Source organism: Pituophis catenifer, unplaced genomic scaffold (genome assembly GCF_029215685.1).
Source record: "Pituophis catenifer annectens isolate HBS135680 unplaced genomic scaffold, rPitCat1.0.hap2 SCAF_3, whole genome shotgun sequence".
In the NCBI taxonomy this organism is placed as follows: domain Eukaryota; kingdom Metazoa; phylum Chordata; class Lepidosauria; order Squamata; family Colubridae; genus Pituophis; species Pituophis catenifer.
This window is the reverse complement of record NW_027256883.1, coordinates 142,762,157-142,775,419: the sequence shown is the minus strand read 5'-3', so window position 1 is coordinate 142,775,419 and position 13,263 is coordinate 142,762,157. Positions and strand designations below refer to the sequence as shown.

At 35.3% G+C, this 13,263-nt stretch overlaps 1 protein-coding gene across 2 annotated transcripts in view; it reads right to left on the bottom strand.

The window, feature by feature from the left end:
* The window catches only part of SLC44A5 (solute carrier family 44 member 5), a 162,250-nt gene that overhangs the window by 60,059 nt on the left and 88,928 nt on the right, over nucleotides 1–13,263 (bottom strand). Inside the window, exon 2 of one of the 2 annotated variants that reach the window (XM_070941259.1) lies at nucleotides 9,494–9,542. The exons of the other annotated variant lie outside the window; for it this stretch is intronic. Within the exon in view, the coding sequence (XP_070797360.1) occupies nucleotides 9,494–9,542 (49 nt within the window). The remainder of the gene's footprint in view (nucleotides 1–9,493; nucleotides 9,543–13,263) is intronic. 2 annotated transcript variants of the gene reach the window in all.

Sequence of the window (13,263 nt, the reverse complement as noted above, 5' to 3'; positions counted from 1 at the left end):
TTTTGAATAAGCCATATAGGGGCAACTTGTTTTAATGGTGTTACTTAGCACATACACAATAATTTATTAATTAGCTTAAAATGTCCACAGCCTCTGCTTCTTAAAGCAGTTTACGAACATAACTGCAATTACATTAACATTTTTAAAAACCGTTAAATATAGAATAAACGATGCAAGCCAATATAAGCCAATATAATCAAACTACTATGATTGCAACTGTTCTGAATCTATTTAACTTTAATTGACAAAAATGGTACAAAGCATGTCTGATGGGACCCTGAAGAGATTTATAGTTGTTTAACAGTTCATTTATTCTGCCTATAGTTTTGATATAATTGATAAAAATCAAGGGGAATAATTTTATTAATTTTAAACAACTTCTCATTAAATATTATTATAGATTCTGGATCTGATTTGATGACACTGAATAATCTCTGCTATAAAAGATGACATGCTAACTAAAAACTACTTTTTTTAAAAAAAAATTAATTAACAGAGTGCTCTGGGCAAGTTCTAACAAATGCAAGTTTAGAATATCCATCTCAGCACAAATGCCTCTGCCATCTGAAACGGCTTAATATCCATAAAACAGTCTGGAGGGGGCATGGAAATCTAATGTGCATTGAGTCATCTCATAATAGTTCAAAACAGACATAAATTGGGAGCAATAATGCCATTCAAGCCTATATACAGTATGCATACAAGATCTTGAGTTCAGTCAGTTTACTGTAGATGGCTGATGAAAGTCAAGATGAATAGCTGGGGCAATAGGATTCCACTTGTATCCAGAAAAAAATATGTAACCTACCCATCAAACTAAGTACAGTTGTCTGTTAAGAATTTGAAGGTACTTTTCAGTTTTAGTTTGTTATAATACAGGGCATTGCTTGCCTGTTCCTCTAGACACAGACCTTTAACTATACACTTATAGTTTAGTTCTTAAAGGAAACTAAAGGCTATAAAAATAAAACATCTAATGCCCTGTTTGCTCTGACAATAACAGCATTTTCTACAGAAGGTATGGATAATGACGACCAGGAACAATTAAATATATACATGCTTATATACTGAACAAAACACAGTACTTTGTCATAAAAAGTTAAAAATACTGACTAATGTCTGCCATTAATGTCACAACACTTGCAGTGGTGCCCTCTGTCACACAATACAAACAGATCCAACACATGCACCAACAATAAATGCTTTCTGCTTAATAAAGAACTACAACAAGAAAAGAGGAAGTTTTGAATTATATGTTCATTGCAGAGCGGGAAGAAGATTTTTTTTCCAGAAAATAAATGCTAGTTTCCCATATTGCATTTCTTCTATAGAGCCTTATAAATTATACAGAAATTAGACGATACAGTAGTTAGGTAGCACCTGCCTTTAGGAATATGCTGTGGTTGTAGAACCTGCGAAATGCAAGTATCTGCAGTATCTACAGTTATTGTCATGGTAACAATATATTTATATTAAGGTGTCATAGTGTAAAGCAAGGGCATAAAATCAGAAGTTAATTTTGCTACATCACTAGTAAACTGCTACACGCAGTATGTGGTCTCTAAAAAATACCAAACATCTTCAACTCTCATTAAACTTAATAGAAATTCAGCCTCAAGTCAAAATGGAAGATAAAGTGCAGAGCTTTTAATACTTCTCTTCCTTTCTGGCATCAAACTCTTTAAACTCTCCAAGCATATTAAATATCATTATTGCTAAAATAAAATCAGATGGATTGCTTAGGAGCTAATTTTGCTAGTCCTTCTCTGCAGAATTTCATGCTTGTTGGACAATAAATGATAATAGGAATGTATTCTAATATTTGTTATATGCTAGATTATGATTTTGATGTGCTAATATCACTAATGAGATAAATACCATGAATAATTATCATTTCACATTGGTATTATTGTTCTGATAAATATGGCTAACCTGTATGGCATTATCTTGTTTCCGTAGAAAAACTAATCATTCAAGTTCAATTTAAGGGAATACACAAATTCTTTTTCCCCCCTAATCTTTTGTCACTATGGGATACTGAGTGTAGATTAATGAGAAAAAAAAATGAATTTCAACAACTGTAGAATAAGGCTGCAGCAGTGGGTTTCAAAATTTTTTACTACCGGTTCTATGGTGGGCCTGGCATGGCTTGGTGGGTGTGGCTTGGTGGGCATGGCAGGGAAAGGATACTGTAAAATCCCCATTCCCACCCCACTCCAGGGGAAGGATACTGTAAAATCTCCATTCCCTCCCCAATCCAGGGGAAGGTTACTGCAAAATCCCCATTTCCTCCTGATCAGCTGGGACTTGGGAGGCAGAGAATAGATGGCGGCGTGGCCAGTCAGAATTTTTACTAATGGTTCTCCGAACTACTCAAAATTTCCGTACCGGTTCTCCAGATCTGGTCAGAACCTGCAGCCCAGAGGTGAAACCCACCTCTGGGCTGCAGCATAACAAAATTGACAAAACTGAAGGGGGTCTGAACACTTTCTGAATGCACTGCATATAATCAAAAATAAGTTGAGATGGTTTGGTCAAACAGAAAGAATGAATGAGAATCAAATTACAAAACACACACAGAGATGCAATACAATATATTTAAATTTTACTGCAAATTATTCAGATTCTCAGTGATATAGAATTATCTGTTTACAAAACTACATGTATATTCATGTCCTCAACCAAAACATCTCCAGCATAACGACAAGCATTCCTTGTACTTTTATCCATTCATGTATTAAGTACTCAAGGGTTCGTTGCACATCATTGTCTTACTCCTTCCTCAATATTAAAGCACTTATTAAAAATTCTATTTATTCTCACTCATGTTTTTCTTCATTATATCCCTCTCATATTCAGGATGTTAACTTTCAAGTCCTTGTTTGTGTAAAACGTTGCATAATTCAGGCTTATCATATGCATTTGCTAAATCAACAAACATGTAATAAAATTCCTTTCTCATAGAGGAGCACAAGCAGATAGCGGAAAGGGGAAAAGAAGGGAGGCGGGGGAAGAAGGGAGTGTGGAAGAATATGGGGTAGAGACTCGCTTAGCAGCTAAGATTAAAGGGGCAAATAGATAGAAATGAATCAAGGAGTGAGATTGCTGACAGTAAACGTTAATGGTCTTAATGCCGCGACAAAAAGAAAACGCATTCTATCCAAAATAGTTAAAGCCAAAACTGATATAACATGTTTACAAGAGACCCATATCAAATTGTCACAAACAAATTTACTGAAATGTCCCAAGGCAGGGAAACTGTTTGTAGCGGCCTCAGAGGAGAGGAAAAGAGGAGTAGCTATATTTGTAAAAGAGCATCTCTCGCCGAAACAACTATTTGCTGACGAAGAGGGAAGAATACTAATGCTAGAAGTGGAACTATTACAAAATAAGGTACTATTGATTGGAATCTATGCCCCTAATACTAAACAAAACTTATTCTTCCGAAGAATACAAAGAGAAATCGGAGAAATGGAATACGAGCAAGTATGTCTCATGGGTGACTTTAATGCAATTATTAACAGGACACAAGACCATAAAACAGGAGATAACACCAAAAAAGGAAATAAAGGACAAGATAAGAGGATTTTACCAGCCATCTGTAAGGAAATGAGAGAAGAATTAGGATTGAAAGACACTTGGCGTGATCATAATTCAAATGTGGAGCAATTTACTTATTACTCTTCTAGACATAAATCGTGGTCCAGATTGGACATGATCTGGATGTCACAGGAACTTAACTCCCAGATAGTAGAAATTAGAATTTTGCTGAATGACTGGGGGGATCATAATCCAGTTTTGGCAGTATTAAAGGAAGAGGGGAAAAATAGAAGGAGATGGATGATGAGAACAGAGATATTAAATGAAAGTGAATTTACACAAAAAATGAAGACAGAAATAACCCTCTTCTTTCAAGAAAATAAGACACCAGGAATGCCATTACAAATAATTTGGGATACTGCTAAGGCTTTCATAAGAGGTCTTATTATAAAACATATGGCCATCAAACATAAAAAAGAAGAGCAAGAAAGGAATGAGGTATTAAATAAATTAACGAAAGCTGAGAAACAGCTACAAAATAATCCACTATCTACGGAAGCAAAAGAACAGACAATATTGCTAAAACACTGACTTAATATTCTAGAGCTGGATAAAATGAAAGATAAAATAAAAGTAGCTAAGCAAAAACACTTCGAATCAGCTAATAAATTAGGAAGATGGCTAACATATAGACTTAAAAAAGAGAAGCAAAATAGATGAATTGATCAATTAGAAGATAAGGAGGGAAATTTAATAAGAGATATAGGAGGAAAGGAAAAAATTACAGTGGACTTTTATAAAGAATTATATAAAGAAGAAAAGATTTCTGCAGGTGCGATAAAAAATTATATAGAGAATTCGGATTTACCTAAAATACCTAATTTAACGAAAGAAATATTAGAAGAGGAAATTACTTTAACGGAGATTGAGAGAGCAGTGAAGAAACAAGGGAATTTAAAAACACCTGGCACAGATGGACTCCCGGCGGAGTTATATAAAACAATGTTTGAGGTAATGGGAGAACATATGAAAGATCTATTCAATGATGTTTTGGAAAAAGCAGAAATTCCCCATTCATGGAGAGAGGCCAATATTAGCTTAATTCCAAAAGAAGACCCCCCATCGACAGACATAAAAAATTACAGACCAATATCTCTTTTGAATTCTGATTACAAAATTTTCACAACAATTCTGACAAATAGACTAAAAGGCTTCCTGAATGAATTCATACACACCGACCAAAATGGGTTCCTACCATCACACCAAATACGAGATAATTTGAGAATTACGTTAAACGTTTTGGAATACTATGAACAGCATCCAGGCAAACAAGCTGCACTAGTGTTTATAGATGCCCAGAAGGCTTTTGACAGGGTCAACTGGGAGTTTATATTAGCACAGATAGAATATATGGGTTTTGGACAGAGATTTACAAATGCAATTAAAGCTATTTATTCTAAGCAAAAGGCCAGACTACTGATAAATGGGGACCTAACAAAAGAATTTTCTATTAATAAAGGCACAAGACAGGGTTGCCCCCTCTCCCCCTTACTTTTTAGTTTAACATTAGAGACTTCATTACAAAAAATAAGGAACGAGGGAAAAATAAAAGGACTTAGAATAGGGCAACCAGTATATAAGACCCAGGCCTTTGCGGATGATATGATCTTCATCTTGGAAGAGCCGATAAAATCCTGCATACATCTATTAGAGATGATTGAGGAACTCGGGGCAGTAGCAGGATTATTGATTAACAAAAAGAAAACAAATTTATTAACAAAGAATATCTTAGAGGAAGATAAAAAAGAATTACAGGAAGTGACCGGGTTGAAAATAGTTAATAAAATTAAATACTTGGGAGTTTGGTTATCCGGTAGATGTTCGAGTATACAAGAGGAGAACTACAATAAATTACTATCTCAAACAAAGAAAGACTTAGACAAATGGGGTAAAATACAACTCTCACTCCTAGGACGAGTAACAACAGTTAAATCGTACATTTTACCAAAATTTAACTTTCTATTTCAAACTGCCCCAGCGAATCTATCCAAAAAAATTTTCAGGGAACTAAACCAAATAATAACTAAATTTATCTGGCAGGGGAAAAAACCAAGGATTAAGAAAAAGATGATGCAGGAGACAAGAGAAAGAGGAGGCCTAGGACTACCATGCTGGGAGAACTATTATTCAGCAGCGTTATTAATGTGGGTAAAAGAATGGATTACCTTGGGTAATAGTCATCTTCTTAAACTAGAAGGTTACAACCTACAACAGGGATGGCATATGGCACTTTGGCGAAATGGCTCTCCGCAAAGTAAATGGTTTATCAGACATTACATAAAAAACATTCTAATTCGAAATTGGGAAAAGATCAGTAAAAAATATTATACTAAAACACCATGCTGGATATCTCCTGTGGAAGCATTGACATATCCTAAACTTTATAACCCAACAAAGAAATTAATATACAAGGATTTATTGAATGTACAGGGAAAACTAAAATCTAAACAGGAACTGAACTCATTAGGAATACAAATAGATTGGTGGACCTATTTGCAAATCCAATCCAAATTTAAAAAAGACAGAGATGGAAAAGGCATACACGTGGATTTACAAAAATTAGATAAAATCTTGACGGGCCAAGAAAAAGGCATGATTTCAAAAAGCTATAAATTATTAATGGAATTAGAGATAGGTGATGAGATAATCAAAGACACAATGATTGCCTGGGGGAAAAATTTTGGGTACCCAATTCACTTAGACAAATGGCAAGGGATATGGTGGGAAAATATGAAATTAGTAGTCTCCACCACCTATAAGGAAAACATTTATAAGATGATATATAGGTGGCATCTCTCCCCTGATAGACTGGCTAAAATATTTGCTGGACAATCGGCGGTTTGTTGGAAATGCGGGCAAGAAAAAGGCACTTACTATCATCAATGGTGGACATGCCAGGAAGCAAAAAAATTTTGGGGGAAAATTAAAAAATGGTTGAATGAGATTTTAGAACAAAAAATTGAATGGTCACCAGAGACATGCTTGCTCGGCTCCAAACCAGATAAGATCAAGAAGGATTCATGGTATTTAGCTCTTCACATTATTACAGCGGCGAGATTGATATACACTCAATTTTGGAAAAACCAGAATATCCCATCAGAGGAAGCAATTATAAAAAAGATTCTGGATTGTGCATATTAAGAGAGATGAGTTGCTCTATCTCCCCTGGAATGTAATATTATATTGAATACTCAGATATGAAGGTACCATCTGTACCTACCATTTGTGTGTCATTTGTAATGTTCTTTGTGTTGTACATTATTTATATGGTGTACTGTTTTTTTTTTTTAATGGAAAATGTAAATAAAGACTATTTTTTTTAAAAAAAAATCCTTTCTCATATTCACACATTTCTCAATGGCTTGTGAATAGCAAAAATCTGACCTCTATATGCCATGCAGGAACAAAACCACCCTGTACTCCTGAAATGTTGTTCTTGTCCTCTTCATTTGTGCTTCCTACTTTTCCTTTAAGTATTATAATAATAGCCACATTCTTCTATTATTCAGGCATAGATGTTGTTTTCACACGTTAAGAAGTTGCACAGCCATTCCACAAGCCCACCACATCTATATTTTAATATTTTCTCCCTTAAACTATTTAAACCTGCAGCTTTTAACTTTTAAAAACATTTTCACATTCATTATTTTCTCTTCACCTACTTTTACTTCAATTCCATTCTTCCAACATATTTCTATCACTTCAATACAAATGTCCACAATATTCATGTTAGCATTTTCTCACTTCAGTTTCATCCCGCATCTTTTGATCCCTTTTATTTTTAATTCTATTCACTCTGCTGAAGGCTCATTACTTAACTCTCTTCATCTACCTTAAAAAGTATTTACCTTTATCAAAATCTTTCAGTATTTTTCCTCCCTTTTAATCTTAACTGTCCCTTGTTATCTATGACTATTATTATTGCCACTCTTTTTCTCACTGCACATATGTAATAATCGTTTCCTCTCATCTTCTGTTTTTGTAGTGATCATTGCCTATATTTTTATACTCATCCAGTTCATGTTCCACCAAGCATCCTTTTTCATACTTCTCATTATTGTAACTCTACGCAAGAGATCACATTCTCTTTCCTTATGTTCACTCTCTATTCATTCTTTTGATAGAGTAATCTAATATTATTTCTTCCATGTTCCATATGTTCTATTTCTTTCCTTGTTTTGCTTCATGCCCACTTTTCTCCCAAGATCTACTCCTGACATAATCAGAAAAATTCTTTGACCCACATCTACACTAATTCTGCCAATTGTTCATCAAAAGCAATCCAGTCAATTGTGCTTTTATACTTATATTTATTCCTTTGTCACACAAACGTATGAGTAAACTAATGCTTAAACCACATATTTGGAGCCAACATTTTCAAAGCAAATCTTCACTGAACTACTACTATTCTAATTTATTCTTGAGTCTCCAAATAGTGAAGTCACTTTTTCTATACTTTTTTTATCTTGTTCCTATTCATGTCACCTTATTGATTTTTGGATAATATTCATTCAGAGTTTCCCACAATTTCCCCAAAACTACTATTTTGTTCTTCTATTATCACCATTCCTTTGAGAGGATCTCAATATCAGGATTTCTATTTGCATATCCACCTATCACAGAATAGTTGACCCATCTTTCTAATATACATTTTATTCCCTTTACTTATAATTCAACCTATACCTTCATTGCCTTGCATGTTTTAATGAATACATTGCACAAGATCAGATTACTTTCATTCTCCTTTCTCTTAGTTACATAGATACTTTCTTCTTTCTTTCTTTCTTTCTTTCTTTCTTTCTTTCTTTCTTTCTTTCTTTCTTTTTCTTTCTTTTTCTTTTTCTCTTTACCATTTACTTGTCTTACATTCCAAATCATAATCTTCCGTGAATTTATTATGTGTTTATTATCAGATGGACCAAAAGCTATTGACATCATAACTTTGGATAACTGGGGCTTCGACATAAAACTTTCTAGTAAGGTGAAGGTATAGATTACTCAGGACTCTGGGTCATACACGTGCCATATACAGTATTGTCTATTAAGATAGATCTCTAATCTACACACTACTTTGGAAGATAGTGTATTGTTGCCCATATTCCACCAACTAAGAGTTTACATGTGGTAACCTGACTTGCTCAGAATGGCTTTGATCCGTTCAATAAAAATAAACAAACAAATACATACATAAATGTGAATTAGGCATGCTACAAATAAAGTAAAAGCCTCCAGCCTCAACTATTCTCCTTATGTGAGAGTTAACATGGGAGTTCTAGCATTCTTAGAAAATGAAGTAATGGATAAGATGGTTGGTTTGGAAGAATGACATTCTTGGAACTTAAAAGGGCTGGCACAGAATAACTTCTGTCTTTTAAATGGCAGAAAGTTAATGAACAGTAACAATAGCACTTAGACTTATATACCACTTCATAGTGCTTCAAAGCAGTGATCCCAAACCCTTGCGGCTTGGTAGCCTTGCTGTGGGGAGAGGGGAACCTGGCCACACATGTAGTGGGTCAGCAAGCACATGTTCGTGCAGTGTCAATAAACTTACTACCAGAATTCTCTGTGCTCCAGTTACAGTTTTTCCAAATCTTCTCATATCTTAAGGCTGTGCAACAGGAACAAGAATATTTTCCAAATTTCACACAGCTGAGGGTAAGCAAGTCTTAATAGAAATATTACTTTTAAGAGTACTGAAGAGAGGGGGGAACATAACAATTCCTGACTCTCTTAAATATGTTTTTTCTCCCTCGATGGGAGAGGAAAATGAGTGCTCCTAAGAATTCCTCTTAGAAAAAATGTTTTCCTTCCAAATCAATTAAGTACATATATCCTTTTTTATATCAATACACAAGAAACACAATTTGATATATCAAAATAAAACATTTACCTGTTGTGAATAGGTCCGCTGAACTTTGGATCAAATTTTCTGGGTTCACCTGCATTTAAAATAAAAGATTATAAAATATGTCATAGCAAACATAACCAAAAAAAAAAAGTCAGGACTCATCAGCTTCCATTTGCGCTAAATGAATTATTTTGAGAAAACTCCCTAATAGCTGAAAACAGAACGGTGGTGAAATCTGAACCAGTTTGCCACCAGTTCGCTGGCTGCACATGTGCGCCGTGTGCCAAACGCGTACTGTGCATGCGCAGCACGCACCAAAAGCATGCTGTGAGTTCATGCGCCAAATGCGTGCTTTGCAAGAAAAAAGAAGAGTTCCCTAGGTAAGTAGAACAGCGGGAGGGGGAACAGCTGTGCTGCACAATTTAGCTTCGCTAGAAAGCAGAATTTCCTGTTTTCTAGCGAATATAAACCCTGCAGCACAGCTGATCGTTGGAAATACCAGTTCAGACGAACCGGTAGCTTTTTTTACTAGTTTTTATCACTACCGGTTCGCCCAAACTAGGGCTAACTGGTAGCATTTCATCCCTGAAACAGAACCAAAATCCAGAAATAGGAATCCAGAACTAGGAACCAAATCAAAAGACTGAAATAGGGGACCTCTTGAAACCTAGCAGAACAAACAACAAAAACACCATTAATTTCTAATAAGGTTCTATCTCACTTAGATCCTGCAGCTCCAGACATGTTCAGTGATGGGCAGAAATATTCCAACTGCAAGTGACATTGATACTGCTTAGCAGCACAACTGCCTTCATTCCCCCAAAGTCCTTGAAAAGTTGCCATTCAAATTAATTGCTGTGAATTAAGCTATTAAATGCATGGGGAGTAATCTTATTAGTTATATGTAATACATTAAATTTAAATCACCTTACATTTTTATTTAAAATAAATCAAATGTGGCTATTATCCTGATCCCACCTACTTTTTTACCTTGGCTGTTCTTGGTTGTTTGAATAGATGTTCTTCAAAAATCTGAGCTTAGGTGTAGAAAAATGCACATATTATTCAAGTGGTCTAATTTGATGTAGGATTAACATGATCTAATTATTTCACTCAGTTGTATTTAGAAAAAGTAATAATTGGTGTGCGGATGCTTTATTTTAACTGACCAGCAAGTAAAGTATGAATTTTTCTACACAAAGAGATGTTTGGCTACCATTCATTTAATCTAATAGTAAATAATAAATGAAATATTGTTAAGCTTTAAGTCAAATCAACTAGTATATATTTATGGCTCTTTTAAAAGGTCAGTGTCAAACCAATAAATACAGTATTAACAAAGCTTCTGTTATTTTCATTGAATCATCGCATAAAATTGTTGTATGGCATGAGAATGCAAGTGTGTGAACACTTTCTATGGTTTCAAATCTGTAGTTAAGATCTTCAATGTATAGTTTAAGAGAAAAGTATTTGCACGTCTATTTGTGTGAGTTCACACGGAAATTCTATGAGTCAAAAGTACATTAAGACAAATAGAAAGATATATTGTTTTCGCCAAAGCAATCACTTTATTCTTTGAATGATTCTCCATCAGTATCTTATAGTGTACATTTCTACTCATAAATAAATCCTATGGAGTTCAGATTACTGCCTACAGAATTCTTGCAAACCTAGATTTACTTCAAAATCCTTACCTATGAATTAATTACGGTTTCAAATGCCATATACTATGGAGAAAAACATCCCCTTTTGAAATCAGGAAAAAAGATTCACAAAAATGTTGAGCCTTTATGAAATGTCCTTCTGCCCTTTAAACTTCTCCAACCCTTCATCCACATTTTCAACCTTAAAAACAAATGTGTACAGATATTCCTTGATTTACAACAGTTCATTTAGTGACTGTTTGAAGTTACAACGGAACTTTTAAAAAGTGACTTATGACCATTTTTCACACTTACGACCATTGCAGCGCTCCCATGGTCACATGATCCAAACTCAGACGCTTGGCAACTGACTCACATTTATGACCGATGCAGTGTCCTGGGGTCACATGATCACCTTTTGTGACCTTCTGACAAGCAAAGTCAAAGGGGAAGCCAGATCCACGTAACAACTGTGTAATTACCTTAACAACTGCAGTGGTTCACTTAACAACTTTGGCAAAAAAGATCACAAAATGAGACAAAACTCACTTAACAAATGTTTCACTTAGCAACAATAATTTGGAGCTCAAATGTGGTCATAAATCGAGGACTACCTGTACTTCCTTACCGCACAAGGTATTTAGGGTTTTTTGCTGTTGTTGTTTTAGATTTTTATCCTCCTCTTTTTTTTCCCCCAAATGCAACTCAAGATGCCAAATATAATAGTGCTCTATCAACCAACCAATTCATACAGTTATGGGGTGAAGGTTGGTTCTGACAAACAAAAAATGTAATGCAGTTTAATAGTTACATACCACCAACTGACCTCTTCTCTGTGACAGTCTATAGCAAAATCTTTTTTTTTTAGTTCTGCTATCTTCAATCTTTCACTGAAGTAATGGGGGATGTAGTAAGCACATCAGGAATAGAGAATATAGAATTCACAGTGTTAATCCTTTCATTAGTTAGTCAGTAGCTCTTATCAGTTTTCATACACTCCAACGCTGCATAAAAATAAGCTTCTTAAATCCATATATTATATGGCTTAGTGCTGGAATTACAAAAGAATCCAAGTGAAACCATTTTTTTTAAAGCAAGGATGAAAATTATAAAAAAAAAAAATTACTTCTAGACAAACTACAACCTTAATCTATAAGTGTCTTATCAGGTGGAAACAACCATATGCAAAGGTGAGATATGAGTAATGCTGCCTGGAATCCCAAAAATTAAGACTGTAAAAAAAAAACAAAAAAAACCCCACTTTTTTTCACATCCCAAAATAATTCATTATGGATTCAACTGTGATGACAGGGAGCAGGTAGTATTCCATTATAAGATAATGGCTGATTTACTTGAACAGATATACATTTTCCTTCAGCACAGCAAAGAGATCATTTTTTTAAATTGTCTTGACCATTTAGGTTACGATCTTAGCTATTATATAATAGGCCCAGATTTTTGTAGCCTTATGTTATGTAGTGGTTCTGATCCAGCTCCCCAAACACGACAAACCCTCTGTATTTAAATCAATGATTCCTTTATTAGGAGCGCCAGCAGCCCTGGCAAAAAGTTTCTCTCTCAAAGCAGGCTAACAAGTCTGTCCAGCAGGGAGATGAATAAGTTATCTGCCACATCTATTCATCTCCGCCCCCTGCCTTTTATCCCCAGAGCTAGGGTGGGGTTTCGCTAGCAGCGGTGGCTCTTCGGTCCCAAGGATCGGCCCACAGATTTCCACTGTTCTCCTCTCCTCTGCCTTCTGCGTATCCGTGCGTCAGGCACTGGACCCAGCTGTTCCTCCTCTTCCTGATCAGCCACCTCCAGACCTGGGGGCTCTCTATCTGAGGGCTGACGAAAGGCCCAGGCTACGCCTCCCCCCCCCTCTCTCTCTCTCACACACACACACACACACACACACCAGTGGTATTAATATTAAGACATAACTGATTTGAAAAGTCTGTAATTCTGGGAAAGGTGAAAGGAAAGGAAAGGAAAGGACAACTAGCGGCAAGTAAAACAAACTAGATTTTAGAAGCAATGTGGCTACCACTAGAAAATCTGAAGGGCCAGATTGGGGACAAATCATCCTGGGTCTAGTTATGCAATTCTAAGCATTTACACCAACTTGAAAGTACATAATCAGTTGAATTATTATATGGATCTACCATAAAA